This window comes from Protobothrops mucrosquamatus, unplaced genomic scaffold, assembly GCF_001527695.2.
Source record: "Protobothrops mucrosquamatus isolate PMUCROS unplaced genomic scaffold, P.Mucros_1.0 scaffold_294, whole genome shotgun sequence".
Classification (NCBI taxonomy): domain Eukaryota; kingdom Metazoa; phylum Chordata; class Lepidosauria; order Squamata; family Viperidae; genus Protobothrops; species Protobothrops mucrosquamatus.
In genome coordinates, this window is record NW_015386370.1 from 2,355,417 (window position 1) to 2,373,223 (window position 17,807).

At 40.9% G+C, this 17,807-nt stretch overlaps 3 protein-coding genes across 3 annotated transcripts in view; 1 reads left to right on the plus strand and 2 right to left on the minus strand.

The window, feature by feature from the left end:
• CUNH1orf112 (chromosome unknown C1orf112 homolog) overlaps positions 1 to 4,120 on the minus strand; it is a gene marked incomplete at its 5' end in the record, with an annotated part of 47,744 nt that extends 43,624 nt beyond the window's left edge. Inside the window, one exon of the mRNA XM_015832034.2 lies at positions 4,087 to 4,120. Coding sequence (XP_015687520.2) covers positions 4,087 to 4,120 — 34 coding nt within the window. The remainder of the gene's footprint in view (positions 1 to 4,086) is intronic.
• An 8,246-nt stretch (positions 4,121 to 12,366) lies between these two features.
• On the plus strand, positions 12,367 to 14,279 carry METTL18 (methyltransferase like 18). Its single transcript, XM_029287313.1, has one exon. It carries the CDS (start codon positions 12,367 to 12,369, stop codon positions 13,444 to 13,446), a length of 1,080 nt encoding a protein of 359 aa, XP_029143146.1. The 3' UTR covers positions 13,447 to 14,279.
• Positions 14,280 to 15,913: 1,634 nt separating this feature from the next.
• LOC107302839 (14 kDa phosphohistidine phosphatase) overlaps positions 15,914 to 17,807 on the minus strand; it is a 3,557-nt gene continuing 1,663 nt past the window's right edge. The window contains exons 2-3 of the mRNA XM_015831991.2: positions 17,176 to 17,300; positions 15,914 to 16,301 (exon numbers count right to left, since the gene is read on the minus strand). Coding sequence (XP_015687477.2) covers positions 16,209 to 16,301; positions 17,176 to 17,300 — 218 coding nt within the window. The 3' untranslated portion in view covers positions 15,914 to 16,208. The remainder of the gene's footprint in view (positions 16,302 to 17,175; positions 17,301 to 17,807) is intronic.

Below are 17,807 nucleotides of genomic sequence, written 5' to 3' on the forward strand. Positions count from 1 at the left end.
GCAACGGGTGGAAACTAATCAAGGAGAGAAGCAATCTAGAACTAAGGAGAAACTTCCTGACAGTGAGAACAATTAACCAGTGGAACAACCTGCCTCCAGAAGCGGTGAATGCTCCAACACTGGAAGTTTTTAAGAAGAGACTGGACAGCCATTTGTCCGAAATGGTATAGGGTTTCCTGCCTGAGCAGGGGGTTGGACTGGATGACCTTCAAGGTCCCTTCCAACTTTACTATTATTATTATTATTATTATTATTATTAAATCAAAATGTACTCCTCTGCAATGTGTTTTGAACAATTGGGATATTTTGAAACTTCAAGTAGCTGTTAAGTTTAACCCTGTCAGACAATGTCTGATGGTGCTTTGTGTTGATATGTAGAAGTACAAATAATCTTTAACAAGACAACATTGAAAAACCTTGTAAACCTCCGGTTGGCTAGTTTATCTAATAACAACTAAAGCCACGGAAGAAAAAGAAAAAAAAATTCAAAGAACTGAAAGCAAGGTTTTTTTTCTTCTTTCCTTTTTAATTTGGCTCTATTCAATTCCCCTTTGTCAGAGGTGAGGAGAGGAGGCTGCTACTTTTCCCTCACCCTTCACACCTTCAATATTCCTTTTAGTCTTTCCCTAATGTCTTTTGAAGTTGCTGGGAAGTAACCATAAATGTTCCCCTCCTTTTTAATTAAAAGGGGAGCCCTGTTTTAACCTCAAACCCCAAATTGATGTGTGTGTTTTGTTTATGTATATGTGTGTATATGTGTATATGTATGGCCACCCAGAACATTATGCTTGGGCTTGGAATGGTGAGAAAAATAGGAGATGGTTAAAGGGCCCTTCTTGCAGGACAAGCCATATGTCTAAATAAATGTTGTTTTAATAGTATTTGTGTATATATGTTTGTCTGTGTTGTTCTGTGTTATTTCCAAGACTTGGAAGAGGGTCAAAACCCTCTCTGATAACATCACATAAAAAGGCCTTATTTAAAAATATATGGTTTGCCTGGAGAAAGTATGAAATGAAATATTTGTGTGTGGAATTATTCATGCAAGCAGTTTGAATGAAAATGAATGAGTTAATTTGCTAAGACCTAAGTGTGTGTGTTAGCCCTCAAACCCCATCCTCCACCCACTCCCTCCCAGGCTGTGAAAGAAATAGTAACCTTAAGACACAATCGAGCTTGTCGTTGAAATGGGACTGATTTAATTAATATTGTTCTTCCTATCCCAAAATTTGATTTTCAGTTTTATTTTCAGAATAACTTATCTCTTTAGTGCTCTTTAACTGACTATATAGGCTGTATTTCATATCATTTGCTTAAAGATCCTCGGCTTGCTTGTTTAATGACTTTTTCCTTTCCTGTCTGCCCACTGCTTTCTCCTTTTCCCTTGCCACAAGCTCCTACTGTTTTTTCTGATGGAGGACGAACGAGAGGAGCAATTGCTTACAAGGATCCTCATGATGATACCTGGAAAGTGTCTTACACTCCAGTGCAATCCACACCACAACGCTCAGAATTATCTGCTGCTATTTTAGCTTTCCACACCTTTTCTCAACAGCCTTTTAACTTAATCTCTGACTCTCATTATGTGTGCCAACTTATTTTTAATCTTCCAGGTGCTTACATCACGCCCAGGATCAACCCCAATCTTATGGCTTTGTTTTTAACTTTACAGCAACTATTACAAGGCCGAAAGCATTTATACTTTGTTTCTCACATATGCATCAGTCCTTTAAGAACTACCTTTACAAAGAAATAAAAAAGGAGGGATCAAGGGTACCTAATTTGGCATGGATAACTCATCAAGTTAATAAAGTCCTAAATCAGCTAAATATTTCTTTTCAAAAAACTACTGCCTACCAGCATCACTTTCAGCAGAAAGCTGTGCTCCCTAATCCATTGGTATATTATCGGCAATTGCCTGATAAAACCTGGTTAGGTCCAATTCCCTTATTAACTTGGGGGCGAGGCTATGCTGCTGTGCTTGCTCCTACAGGCCCTCTCTGGATTCCAGCCCAGTGTGTGCGACCAGCCAAAGATGTCATGGCATCAAATCCAGAACCCAATACTGGAAATGAAGCAGGTGAGTCTTCAGACAGCACAACATCCCTTTCACTCTCATCATCGCAGTCAACCAACGACCTGAGGCAATGTGAAGAACATAACATCCAAAACGCAGGAGGTTCTGCGGCAACAGGGAAAAGAACCTACGCCAGAGAATTTATGCGCTGCCATATTTGTGGTTTTGACTGCAAATTCCTTAGTCATTCTTTGCCTCTCTTTCCTTCTTAATTGCTGTGTGGGAGCTTAAGCTCTCCCACCTCATTCTTTAGAATCACGGATGAAATATAATATTTGGGTGCAATCAGCTAATGTCACAAAAGTGACAGACTTTTGTCTTTCTGAATCATATGACATGTCTTATACCTGTGTGTGTTCCAGCTTCAGTTTTAAAAAATTATACTGGTTTAAGCAATTTTCTATCAGACAATGAATTTCATTATGCAATTGTCAAACTGGGGTCCTGCTTCTTACATGTTACCCCTTGATGCTATTGTTTTACATACACCAATTGTAGCTGTTCCTACAAATCTTACTTGTGCAAAAAAATTGTCAATTGTATTACACCTAAAAAAACCCTCATTGTATACATGTCAGTCAAAGAATTTTAAATTGTACCTCCTTTCAAGAGGTATCCTTTAATTATGCACATATATGGTTATTCAATGTCTTTTTTTCTCTACTTTCAATTTTCCATACTAAATTACCATTAACTTACCTCAGGAACAAGTTATGTTTTGTATAAACAAATACAAAGTTATATGTCCCCTGACTAAGACCCACTAACTACTCCAGCTTAGGATAATGTCCTCACTAATAAAATAGAGAAGAGTGAGATGTGGGGAAAAATGCATGTGCAGCAAACTGCCGTGTTTCCCCCCCCCCCCCACAAACCTCATAACCTTTTGATACTCTTTGTCCCAGTGAAGCAGCCAGAAGGTCATACCCTTTTGACTTAATGCTTCACCTACCTAAACAGATAATATGCTTAAGTTCCTTCTCCTATCTTTTCCTGCCTTTGTTAGTTCCTTCTGCTTTCATCTCCCTGTATTTGTTCTTACCTGGTCTTTGACCATGTAATGTGTTGCTAGAAAATAGATGCTTACATGAAGACATTTTCCAATGAAGAAACCTTTGTCAGCATCTAATGGTTAAGCTGGTGTATGTAATAAGTATATAAGAAGCAATAAACTCAGTTTGTCAAGCTGTGTCCTGCAGCTTCAAACCTCTGCTCAAGACATGCCTGCATCTTTGTCTTAGAGTCATACAGCATTACCCAAACTAGGCAACATCATCAGTGACTAGTACTGATGAAATTACCTAGTTTGGGTAATGAAACACCTGCAAGAAAACAATAAAGCTCAGAGAATACCAAGGACCCCTCATTTCAACCCTGAGCTACAAATATTCTCCTTTATTGAATACTTTGCTGCCTTCATTTTGAATTCCCATATGGCATGTTTACTGAAAAATCTTCCATTTTCTCTGAAACATTTAACTATGAAGATTTAACAAAGTAGGATAAATACATTTACAGTTTCTTTGGTATTATTGACTGAAGGAGTCCCGTAAGAGAGATAGGGTGGTATACAAATCTAAATAAACATAAACAGATGATTGATAGGATAATTTAGTTTGGTTGGCTCTAAGCTCTCATATTTAGATGTTCATTTGGGAAATTCTAAATTTCTATAAGAAGAGTGATTCCAGAAAAGGTCTCGCTGACATAAATATAACAATGTCCACACATCAGATGGCAGGTGAGATATACCTCCTGGGAGATACAAAGATGGAAAAGCACCAGCTTTGTTCTGCTTGCCTTGCCCAGATTTTGTGTCATCCAAAGCTTGGAACCACCAAAATGTTATGGTAAATTGTGGCTGACCTGAGACAATTTGTCAAAACCTCCAGACCACAATGATTTGATCTGGGTTCAAAATAAACCTGTTTTGTGCATATTCATAGTATTTAATAATTACAAATAAAGGAATTAAGCATACTTTAAAAGTCTATACAACAACTACTTACCTATATGCTGAATCCCACTGTCAGTTGCCTGATATAAAGAGTACAAATATTAAGAAAAATAGCATATTCATATCTTAAAATAAAGTTGAGCTTTATCAACATCTGAGCACGCTAATTTAATTCACAGTATATACTAATGGTTCTGCTTTCAACTAAACTACAGTACAATTTAAGCTATATTGGCTACACCAATTGAGATTACTACTTCCAAATAAAAATGTGTGTTACTTGGAGAGGGGGCACTGTCTTACCTGAACACCTTTTCTCAGCACGGAGATGGAGAATCCACCAATGGGGTTTGCTCTGTCTTCCTGCTCTTGAGACCAAGTCAGCCAAACTTGCCACGCCCCCTGTTGCTAGGAGAACCCAGTCTTGACCAGGGCGAAAGGGGCTGACAACAGTCCAAAGTGTTGGCTCTCAGACTCCTAATCCTGGCCGAACTGACCCTAAGGGTGGGAGTGGATTCTCCATCTCCGTGCTGAGAAAAGGCATTCAGGTAAGACAACGCCCCTTCTCCAGCACAGGAGATGGAGAATCCACCAATGGGACATACCAAAGCCTCACTGTCCCAATGGGAGGGAAACAGACAAGGCCGGATCCACATCCCCAGAAACCACCTGCTGAAGGACCCTCCGACCAAAGGACGCGTCCGCGGAAGCAAAGCGGTCAATTTTGTAATGATGAACAAACGGGGAGGGCGAAGACCATGTTCAGCCCTGCAAATCTCTTAGATGGACGCCTGAGTGGCCCAGTGTGTGCCACTGCCGCTCCAAATCATGGGAAGGATTAGGACAAAAATCCGACAAAACAATCTCCTGGGCCCTATGAAAAAGGGAGTTGACCTTGGGCATGAATGTGGGGTCCAATCAAAGGACCACCCGGTCCCAGTGGGAGATACAGAGGTCGTCCCTGACCGACAGTGCCGCAAGCTCAGAAATGCGCCTGGCTGACGTGATAGCGATCAGGAAGGCGACCTTGTGGGATAAGGACCATAGAGCACAAGTTGTGATAGGCTCAAACGGCGGTCTGGTGAGAGCCCGTAGGACCCGAGGTAATTCCCAAGAGGGGTACCTATGTACCACGGGTGGTTTTGTGTTGGTGGCGCCCTTGAGAAAGGCGTGTATCCTAGGATGCTGGGCCAAAGGGACCGAATTGCCACAGGTAAGTAAGGTTGATAGTGCCGCTATTTGCGTACGGATGGTGTTAGGCGCTAAGCCCCTATCAAGGCCCTCGAGTAAGTATTCTAAAATCTGTGGAATTGTCAAGTCCGAGAGATCTAGTTGCCACCTTCCGCACCAATGGCAAAAATTCCTCCATGTGGAGTCATAGAGCAGGAAGACAGAGCAAACCCCATTGGTGGATTCTCCATCTCCTGTGCTGGAGAACATAGGATTTGTATCTCAACACAAAGAACTGAAACTCCAGGATCCTCCAGGCCTAAAGAGATATCAATTGAGATTTAGAATCAGACAGAATTTGTCATTGCAACCAACTGAAAAATTAAAATATATGTTTGGTTGGTAGTTTAAATTGTGTAAAAGTATTTGGTTCATCCAAATTAACCCAAAACTAGAGCTCTCTAAACTCTATAGTTATGGACATTTCAAACAAATTTGGCAATAATTAATTATATTATCTTAAACTATATTATCAATGTTTTCCTAATTACCCTTATCTGTAAAAATATTCTAGAATATTTGCATTTTGGCACTTCAGCTTAAAATAATGTATAGGATTTCTTTTTTATTTTCAATTGTTTGTTTTAATTTGTTTTATTTTCCTTTTTTAATTTAATTTTAATGATAATGGACAAACTTCCCTGTATAGATTATTTTAAGGACAACATATAATTAGCTATAACGGGGGATAGGAAGTGTAGAAATACTGTATATCTTAGAGACCAACCAATCCTAATATCCAAGCAGATCCTTGAGTCAGAAGGTGATATTTAGGATACTTTTTCCCAGTTGTTTAAGGTTTTACAAATCAAAATCAGCATTGTGAATTACATTTGAAAGCGGGTGAGAGATCAGTATGATTATAACTGTATAAAGATAGATAGATAGATAGATAGATAGATAGATAGATAGATAGATAGATAGATAGATAGATAGATAGATAGATAGATAGACAGACAGACAGATAGACAGACCTTTGCCATTTTTTTACTGCAAGCACACTGGCACACATTAAAAATGAAATTCTGTTGCTTGCTCTCAAAAGTGTACACATACATAACACACATATAGACTTATGCTATATACATACATTTGTATATACCTATACCCTTATACATAATATATATAAATATTAATCACTGTCCATCTTGAATATATAGCGGAAAGAGGAAGCTTGAGAATTCACAAGGTTGATACTGCATGGAACAAAACTGTGACTGACTCTGGATGTTCTGCTTCAGATACCACAAAGCCTCCTCCCAGAAGGTAACAGGTTGTGTAGTGTCCCAGATAATTCTGCGGACCCTGCTCAAGCATCGCTTATATGCTCTGTCCTGGATAGAAGGGAGTAAACTGCCAATAATCTTTTCTGCCATCCTCACCACTCTCTGCACAACCTTCAGACAAGCAATGATGCTTCCAACCCAGACTGTAATGCAATATGACAGGATGCTCTTGATCATCCCTCTATAGAAAGTGGTAAGGATAGGGAAAGGAAGATGTACTTTTCTCATGCAACACAGAAAATGCAGGCAGTGTCTTGCTATTGAGCAACCAAGCCAGCCTACTTGTTAGCTGCACACCCAGAAATTTCATGTCGCTAACCATCTCCACAGGTGAATCATTAATACGCCTTTTCTGAAATCAACAATGATCTCTTTAATTTTTCCAACACTTAAAACTAGGCTGTTTTTATTACACCAATTCACCAAACCCTCTACCTCCTTGGGGTAAGCACCTTGCAGTAAAACAGATGAGATGTGCTCTCAGTTGATAAGCATGGGGCTATATTTTCTAATAGTCACTGTTTCTGAACCATTCCCAGGTGCAACATTTTACATCTTTGCATTTAACAATTACAGTAGCAACCAAACAAAAATGTCAGGCACAAAACAAACAGAGACTTCAGTGGTAACTCCAACATTAATGCACTGAAATAAGAACCATGCTCTAATAAAATGTTGCTTCCAAATTCTATTCTGTGGCTAAAAACATTGGTCTCAATAAACACTACTTACTGGTCATGGAATATGTTGCATGTCTTTTGTTTCTGTCATAATATAGTGAAAATATCAGTTAAATATAGTTAAATGTTAAAGTTTTTAGTATATTTAAGATGTGTGCTTTACAACTAGCTTTATGAAGGACTCTGGAGGATTAAAAATGTACCTATTTAATTTACATGCCCTTCTACTCAAGGCACCAAACAAAGGCAAAAACAAAAACAGGAATTTAAAAATATAAACATGATCACTTTAAAATCAAAAAGCAATTCGACTGATAATATAGTAAATAAAGCTGTATATTTTTCTATTACACTGCAGGTACCTAAAAAAAGACATGTCTTTTTTATATCATTGTATGTATAAATTAGGGAGTCATCTTGCTTTCCCTAAAAGTATATTAATAGAATGCATTGTTGAAAGTGAACAAATGAGCAGGAGGTGCAAATAAGCAAGCCAATAAGATTGAACCAGGAGTTTAGAAACCAGTGCCAACACCATGAAATGGGGAGAGGCAGACACATGTGTACAATATAGAATTCATTCCTATTCAGTGAGGTCAGGTGCATGCTTCAATCTCTTTTAATTCCCTCCAGGTAGAAAGCTGTGATAACAGCCTCCTCCATCCATGGGGGGCTCAGAAAAATCAGAACCTCGAAAGGGAATAGAACAGAACAGAAGCTGGAAGGGACCTTGGAGGTCTTCTAGTCCAGCCCCCTGCTCAAGCAGGAGAACCTATACCATCTCAAATAAGTGACTGTCTAGCCCAGTGGTTCTCAACCTTTTTAATGCCGTGACCCCAACCGGTCGTAAGTCGAGGACTAAACCGGTCGTAAGTCGAGGACTAAACCGGTCGTAAGTCGAGGACTACCCAACCGGTCGTAAGTCGAGGACTTTCCCTGCCCGGGAGCGCCGCGCATGCGTGGTTCCGCCCCCTGCACTGGCCGAGGCGTAGCTGGCAAGCGGCAGAGACGGAGCAGGCCGACCACCAGCTGGCCCAGCCCAAGGGAGGTAAGGCACCCGCCGGAAAAGGGGGAAAAAATGGTGGACAAAAAAAATGGCGGACAGAAAAAATGGCGGACAGCCTTGCTTGGCGACCCCCATGAAATGGTCGATCGACCCCAAATGGGGTCCCGACCCACAGGTTGAGAACCACTGGTCTAGCCTCTTTTTAAAAATCTCCAGTGATGGAGCACCCACGATTTCTGGAGGCAAGCTGTTCCACTGGTTAATTGTCCTCACTGTCAGGAAGTTTCTCCTTAATTCCAGGTTGCTCCTCTCTTTGATCAGTTTCCAACTATTGTTTCTTGTCCTGCCCTCTGGTGCTTTGGAGAATAACGTGACCCCCTCTTCTTTGTGGCAGCTTCTCAAATACTGGAATACTGCTATCATGTCTCCCCTATTTCTTCTTTTCTTTAGAGTAGCCCACGGGTCGGCAACCCGTGGCTCTGGAGCCACATGTGGCTCTTTGAGCCTTCTCCCGTGGCTCCCAGCCTCCTCCGCCATTTGCAGAGAGAGACAGAGACAGAGAGTCTCTCTCTCTCGCACCAGTTTTGTGGCTCCCAGGGTTTTCTTTTCTCTGGGAAATGGGTCCAAGTGGCTCTTTGAGTGTTTAAGGTTGCCAACCCCTAGACTAGCCAAACCCAAGTCCTGCAGCCATTCTTCATATGTTTTAGACTCCAGGCCTTTGAATTTTTTCCAAAGACTCAACATCTTTTTTGTGATATGGTGACCAAAATTGGCTGCAGTATTCCAGGTATGGTCTTAATACGGTTTTATAAACTGGTACTAATACTTTGCGTGATCTTGATTCTATGCCTCTGGTTATACAACCCCAGATTGTATTAGCTTTTTTGGCTGCTGCTGCACACTGCTGGCTCATAGTCAAGTGATCCTCCACTAGGACTCCAAGGTCCCTCTCATAGTTACTGTTTTTAAGCCAGGTCTCGCCTAATCTGTACTTGTACTTTGATTTTTCCTGCCTAAATGTAAAACTTTGCTTTTCTCCACATTGAAACTCATTTTGTTGGATAGGACCTATCCAAGTTTCCATTGATTTATTATTATTTTTATGTTACTAATTGTAAGTCGCTGTCTTTGGAAAGGGAGCAAAAAATAGATAAACTCAGTGTTAAATATTTAATGTTCAGGATGGTGCGTTTGAGAAACTGCTGAGTGTGAGGCTTTACCTAGGTTGTCTAGGGCAGGGGTGTCAAACTCAATTTCATTGAGGGCCGCATCAGCATTGCGGTTGCCCTCGGGGGGCCAGGTGGGTGTGCCAGGATGGGTGGGGCTTACTGGGTAGGTGTGGATGGAGTGGGTGTGACCTACTGGGGGCCGTGGTCACCTCTACATCGTTCGCATCAAGGGTGCCTATGGGGGCCTGGGCAGGAGTGAGACAGATCTGAGGGTCTCTGGGAGAAGGGGGTGGGACCAGGGCAAGTGCCAAGGCATGGTCCACTGGAGGAGTTTCACTGTTCCTCTCAGGCCATGCGGGGGGGGGGGCTGGATGGTGGCGTGGGCTGCCCAGAGCCCTGGGCAGCAGAGGTCAAATGCCCAGCCTGGCCCTCGAGCACCTGCAGCACCAAGCCCAGCCCCACTTCCCCAGCTGCACTTACCTCCTTCTCAAGGCTGCTGCTGCTGTGCTTGCTCTCCTTAGCCAAGTGGCTCATGATGGGTACGAGGGCAAAGTCAGACAGAGGCCCATTCCCTCTCCATGGGAGGAGACCCAGCTTTGTATCCAAAGCTTCCTTAGCAATAGGATGGGAGACCCCATGATAGGCCAGGAGGAGGGGGTAAGGGGATGGTGAAAGGGCAGCAGGGCAGGACTAAGGCAGGACTTCCCTCAGACCCTCCCTCTCCTTCTTTCCTTCCTAAGCACAGAGTGGTGGGAAAATATTTGGGATGAGGGAAGGAGAAAAACAGGCAAGAAACGCAGCTGGGGAGGTGTCACCCTTCGTGAGGAATGAAGAAATGCACTATCTCCTGGAAGTGGCCAGCACATGGCCCTCACCTACTTCATATATCTGGCTTGGTGGGCTCTGGGGAAGGGGATGCCATGAGCAGCGTGAGAGTCAACGTTACCTGCGCAATGTCACCCAGCCCCCAACCTGCCCGGTCTCGGCAGGCAGCGGGGCGCTCTCCTCACAGTGCCGAGAGGCTGAGCTGAGTGGCGCGAATCTGAAAACAAGCGCGAGGCCGCCCAGCCCCCAGCCTGCCTGGTTTCGGCAGACAGCGGGGCGCTTTCCTCACAGCGCCAAGAGGTTGAGCCAGGAGGTGTGAAGCTTGCCAGCTTCGCACCTTGCTCCATGCTGAAACTGGGCAGGCTGGGGGCTAGGCAGCATTGCACTTCTCATCAGATTCGCGCCACCCAGCTCAGCTCTTGGCGCTGTGAGGAGAGTGCCCCGCTGCCTGCAGAAACCCCTCCCTCGGAGCCCATCAAGCCGGATATGTGAAGTAGGTGAGGGCCATTTGCTGGCCACTTCCAAGCGATGGTGCATTTCTTCATTCCTCACTAAGGGTGACACCTCCCCAGCATGCACCCAGGGAGGCGGGGCTGACATGGCAGGGGCTGGTTCCTCACTATTTCCAGATGGCCTTGTGGAGCTAAGACTGAATACGTTTCAGCATAGATAGCCACCACAAAATTGTACATTGGCTTCCGGATGGCCTGGGCCAGGGCCAAGGCAGTGGGGGCCGTTCCCTCACTGTTTCCAGGATGGCTTCGCGGGCCACATGAAACCACTTTGCAGACTGCATCCGGCCCACAGGCCTTGCGTATGACATATCTGGTCTAGGGTATTTTCATTTCTCACTTATAGCGCTTCCTTTCTACCCATCCCCTTAGCTCACTGTGAGCAACTGACTGGCTTGCAAGTAAACATCCTGACTTACAGAAAGATCCAAGGAAACCATTGAACCATCACAAATGCCAGCAGTGGATACGACTAATTAAAGCAGCAGCTCCCAACCTTTTCTATACCCCACACCCCTAGAACGCTTGATATATTCTCGCACCCCTTACAAAAGTTCGAAACAACAGCAATGAATTACACATATACACTATAATTTTGAAAACCCAATTTTCCGCACCCCCTGGAATATCGTCTCGCACCCCCAGTTGGGAATCCCTGAATTAAAGGAAGGGGTGGAGACACCTTTGCCAATTGCTCCCGTGCCTCGACTAATACAATTGAGAAGGATATGAAAAGGCGCGGCAGGGCGGCGGAGAGCTGGCGACGGCATGCCTCTGGATCCCAGCCCTCCACCTCGGACAACAGCGAGATCTCCTCAGGCTCGGCCTGAGCCATGCCGCTCACTCCGTATCTGCCGCCAGAAACGAAGGTCCTCCTCCTCCTCCTCCTCCGCTCAGCGCGATTCCCATCAAACACCGCGGCAACCATAGAGCGAGCTAGTCCTGCGACGGAGCCGCTCTGGAAATTCTTTGGAAAGCGAAACCCCTCCGGGCCGCGTGGAGTTTAGCATATTCAGCCGCCGGCGAGCCTCTCCACTAAGTCGATCGGCTGCCCGGCCGTGGGCTAGACGCTTCTTCCTCCCGTGCGAGGTTTAGTTTTCCGAGTCTGCCAACGCCACCATTCACGAGGTTGGAAGGAAAGGATCCTGTATTGTGTGGGAATTAGGCTGCTCTTGGAAGGAAAAAAAAAAGGAGGGGACGAGGGGGAGTTGCATAATCAAGTATCGGTAATAGTACGAGGCAGTGAAGTACTTGGTGTGTCAGATTTAGTCACGCTGGGTTCCTTTTTCCCATGGAAACGCGGTGAAAAAGATTCTTGAAACTGGATCAGATTTGGGGGCAAATTATTTCTGAACAACAAAGATTGCTGTCTCTGGACAACACACGAAGCCATAACCGAATAGTGTAGCATTTATGAGTATTGTTAAGAAACAATATACAGTCTAATATATATGCTGTATACATGTGTAAAGATATTAGAAATAGTGTAAATTATAAGTGGATAGAAGTTAATGTCACTTTAAAAATAAGATTTGTACATTTCTTTTTAAGCACAACCAAAATCAGTATATGTTTGCTTATTAATACATCAGACATAAACTTTTTCTGTTTATTTCTCAAGACAATGGAATTTCAATTCAACTTCTCTGTAGACCAAATAACAGAAAACAGAACAGATACTGCTGAGAATGAAAAGCTACAGCAGGAAATGGTCCTATTGAATAATCAAGGTGACGTTTCAGAAAACAGCAATAAGATTACCTCAGAAGAAAATATATTATATTACTATTTATCTGGAACCACTGCTAATATATCAGACCACAATACTTTGAATGGAAGCCCTGACTCAAGTTTGTTGAGGAAACAGTCCTGTCTCAAATCTGCCAAGGTGCATGATATTCCTAAAGATATCAGTAAAGTCCTTGAGAGCAAAATTATTGCAACTTTACCAGGCATTCACTATGCAAATATTTCTGTGGTGGAGGCTGCACTTCCAGGAAACTCTGTCGGAGAAAATATTATGCCTAACATTTCTTCTCAGTCTGACCTAATTACAGGTGTCTATGAAGGAGGTTTAAAGATTTGGGAATGCACTTTTGATCTCATGGATTATTTATCAGAAATTGACATTCAGTTTGCACAGAAGTCAGTTTTGGACTTTGGATGTGGAGCTGGACTGTTAGGAATAGTTGCATTAAAAGGAAATGCCAAAGAAGTTCATTTTCAAGATTATAACAGTTCAGTAATTGAAGAAATCACCATGCCGAACATGCTGGCTAATTGTTCTCAAGATGATCATGGTGAAGAAGATACCCAATTTCACCTAAATCTATCTAGGAAGAAAGACTTCACCCAAGATTTTCTATCTAAATGCAAGTTTTTTTCTGGGGAATGGTCAGAATTTAGTAAATTTATTTTAAATAATACCAAGCCTTTAGTAAAATACGATCTCATACTTACATCAGAAACTATTTATAATCCTAATTACTATGAAGCTTTCCATGATGCACTTTCAAGTTTATTAGCAAGAAAGGGCGCCATATTTTTAGCTAGCAAAGCACATTATTTTGGGTGTGGAGGAGGGGTCTACCTTTTTACAAGTTTCATAGAAAAGAAGAATATATTTAAATCTCAAACAGTTAAAGTTATTGAGAAGGGGCTCAAGCGTTTCATTATTAAACTGACATTTAACAATTCCTGTTAGCCAATTCCTGTTGGCTCAGCATATTATTAAATATGTATTTTCTGTTATCAGAGGTGTTGTAATTACTAATACATTTAACTTTACACAATAACTTTTTTCATTTACCATGTTTTCTCATCTCTGAATTATTTATAATTATTTGTGCAGGGTATGTACCACATAAGCATATTTTTTACCTTAGATTTCACAAACTAGGACCATAATTTATCTAAGACTGATACTACATATGTAATATCTTTCCCTCTAATACATCAATCACTTATCAAAATTATCTCAATAATTTTTACTGGCTTAAAGATCCATCTAGTCTAAAACACTAAGACAGCTGCTTCAAAAAAGCAAAATAGGAACAGCATTATTCTATGCTTTAAAAATTCTAAATTCATTGTACATTCCATCTCTGAGATACCGTGGGTAAATTACATGTATGAGAGAAATTTAACTTTATTTTCTTTATAATACATGGGGTAAGCAGCTTCCCTCTACATGCTATCCTCTTTTTCCTTGGGTGGTTTTTTTGACCTCTTGGTATCATTTTCATTGATTGATTGATTCTTGGAAACAATATGGATAAGTCCATGCACTTTTTTTGGCATGATTTTCAGAAGTGCTTTGCTGTTGCTTCATCCCAGGGCTGAGTGACTGGCTCAAAGTCACCCAGTTGCCTGCTGCGCCTAACTCAGGATTAGAATTCAGGTCTCCCTATTTCTAGTTGAGAACCTTAACCAAGGTCAAATTGGCTCTCTTGCTTAAAATTTTCTCCTTACCGCTAGAAACCAGCAACCGTATTTCCATTATATTCTTTCCAGATGTTTCCCTACCTACTTTTTTTTAAAGCTCGTCTCATACTTTCCTCTGATCTTCAATTGTTCTATCTCTTGCTTTCCTTATTAGTCCAAATTCATAAGCAATAACTTATGAAGCATGCTTACCTTTCACTTTTCTAACAATTCACAGCAGTAAAACCAAGCAGGTGTATGCATTATGCTAGAACAGGGGTGTCAAACTGCTGGCCCGCAGGCAGTGCCGAAACCGCACCCTCCCATTGTCAGAAATGGAAAAAAAGTCACGATATGTTGCGGCATGTCACGTGACATTGCGAGTTTGATACCCCTGTGCTAGAAGCTGAATGTGACCATAAATTAATTCCATTTTTTTTGGGTTCAGATAACAAATGAAGAATCACAATAAAAATTGTATTTCAGCACAATTTAATTCAAGGTCCTCATTCAAATAGTGAAGTAGATCTACTCCTTACATGGTTGATATGTCTTGTCATGAACAGGGATTTTTTTATGAAATCTTAGTTGTACAGAGTTATACTGTGATTATGTTTGCAATGAACCTCGTTAAATGCCTTTTCAATCTAGCATGTATTGTGAATCCAATTCATATGGTTATCTTTATGGTACAAGTACAAACCCACAACTGAGTAAATTGTAATTAAACATATGTCATCAAAGCACAATCTATATCTTAATGTTTTTAACTATTTAAATTTTTTAAATTGCTCTGGGATTGGATGACAAAGTGAATGTCATGTAATTGCCCACAGGAGAATTTATATCCAGCATCTGCAGTTGCCAGCATGTCAGTGCTACCTAAATGGCTCACAGTGCCCCTTCTAAATTAAAATACCTTGTTTCACCGAAAATAACACAGGGTCTTAATATTTTTTTTTCCTCCAAGAGGCAGCAGGTCTTATTTTTCGGGGGTGTCTTTTATACTCACCTCTGGCACTGACAGCCCTGCCCAGCCGGTCCACTTCTTCTGACTGAAGGAGCAGCTTCATTCTGCAGCTGCATCCCGACCTGCATTTTGGAGTCAGGCCTTTCCAGAAGGCCTCTGCAGCCGAGTATAGAGCTATGGATTGAATCCATAGCTTGGTTCTCAGCTGCAGTGGCCTTCTGGAAAGGCCTTTGACTGAGAAATGCAGGTCTGGCTGCAGAAGACACCACAGAAGAAGAAATGGGCCGGTGAGGAAAGATCTGGCTGCCAGGTAAGTGGGTGCGGGCCATGTGGGCCAGCTCCACCCCCCCTACCCCTGTTCTAGCTTGATTTTTAGGTGTGTGCCTTACCCCAAAACTAGAGCTTATTTTTGGGATAGGGCTTGTATTAGGCCCACCCCCCAAAAATCAAGCTAGGGCTTATTTTCAGGGTAGGCCTTTTGGGGAAATGGTATTAATGCCATTGTATTATTGTCATATTATATACAATTTTGATTTTCCCAAATAAGGCTCTAAAATTGCATTATTTTAGGGAAGGAGTACCTGAAAAAGATGTATATCCCTAATTTGGAGTCTGGAAATACAAGTATTGGGTATGATATTCAAGATAATTTCCATGAATTTTAATATTGAAACTGGATGAATTATCAAAGATCATGTGTTCATCCTGGCTTTGATTTGGCAGTTTATCAACAAAAATGGAAATATTTACCAATGTTCACGAAGTCCTCAAAGAAAGCTTGACTTGTATGAAACTTTATTCCTTAAAAATGCTTAAAAGAGGGCTTGCATCAATGCCGGGTTCAAAATTATCTTTATGGCAATGTAAACTGGAAGTAAGTATAGATTTCAAAGAAATTCAAATGTTGTCAACAAGATGTGATCCCAAATTATTTAAAGCATGAACCAACCCATTCATATCCTATTTTTTTTATTCAGTATAGGCTAAATGCACTGATTGTGTTTCCTCATGGAAGCTTAGAATTAAGTGTATACTATCTTGAAAATATTCAGATTTATATTAGATTATACAATTTATTTCTTGTCATCTGACCAGCTAATTTCATAATCTTTATAAGTTCTCTTCAGTATTTCAACAGTCGCAGAATGATCAGCTTTGCCATATCCCTGTAAGAAGAAAAGATTTCTAGTATCATGGAATCATAGAATAAAAGGATAGGAAAAGACACTCAAAATATTTTACTCCATTCTGCTATAGCTATTGAGCATGATTATTTCCAAATAAATTTATTCCTCGTAATACCTGCTCAAAGCAGACAACTTATGATAAAATAACAAGTCTGCTCAAAGCAACTTATGATAGAACTCAGAGCAGGTTATTTATGATTGTTCAGTGTTGCCCAGAGCCACCTTTTTGTGAGATGGGTAGCTATACAAATTTATTTTGTATAACTCAAGCAGATGATTTATGATAAAACAACAGATTTGTTTTACTTGATTGTTCTATGCTGCCCAGAGTCACCTTTTGTAAGATAGGCAGCTATACAAATTTATATAAATAAATGATAACTACATTAATTTCTTAAATAAAACTGAAGAACAACCAATAGTATCAAACAGCTGTATTTTGTAATTTTTTGTGTTTTCTATGATGCATCATAAATAGATTTTCCCTAAACTAGGAATGACTCCTGTGTCCCCAAGATCTCTTCAGAACAGAAAACAATAAAAATAGATTCTGGATTCATTATGCCTATTATTCTGGATACTATGTAATTTAGATTATGTTTTTGTTTGGAGTTTTTGTTGAGTTTTGCAATCAGCAGAATTGGGAATGTGTGAACACAATAAAAAGTCCACAAACAATGATTTAACATGAAAGATGGTACATATTTGAGGACAGCTGAGAGTTACAGAAACCTCATCCTCAAATCTATTACTGTTCCTTCTTGTGAATTAATAGCAATACATTTATAAACACCCTAATCTTAATATGCAAATTAAATTGTCATATTTGGGTAACATGTAAGCAGCACTTAACTGTAGAAAGGCCAAATACACGGATTTTCTTGTCTTTGCTGTTAAGTTCAATTTTTCCTCCTCCAAGACACTTGCATACAAAGCCTAGCTTTTCCATTTCAGGATTTACTTTTTCAAATATGTGATCTGTAATAAAAAAATAGAAGCTAAGCTGACTATCAAGACTATATAAAACAAGGATCTGTGAAATGTAAACATTGTAGGAACTCTATAAAAACTCTACCTTGCCTGAACTATAGTATTCATGCAAGTAGTTTTGAACATATTTATGTCTGGAAAGGATTTATTATTATAAACGAATATACAGGTGAAACTTGAAAAATTAGAATATCGTGCAAAAGTTCATTTATTTCAGTAATGCAACTTAAAAGGTGAACCTAATATATGAGATAGACTCATTACATGCAAAGCAAGATAGTTCAAGCCGTGATGTATCATAACTGTGATGATTATGGCTTACAGCTCATGAAAACCCCAAATCCACAATCTCAGAAAATTAGAATATTACATGCAATCAATAAAACAAGGATTGTACATAGAACAATATCGGACCTCTGAAAAGTATAAGCATGCATATGTACTCAGTACTTGGTTTGGGCCCCTTTTGCAGCAATTACTGCCTCAATGCGGCAT

Excerpts from the sequence above, each read along its gene's own strand:
- METTL18 (XM_029287313.1), top strand. The coding sequence starts at position 12,367 with ATGGAATTTCAATTCAACTTCTCTGTAGACCAAATAACAGAAAACAGA.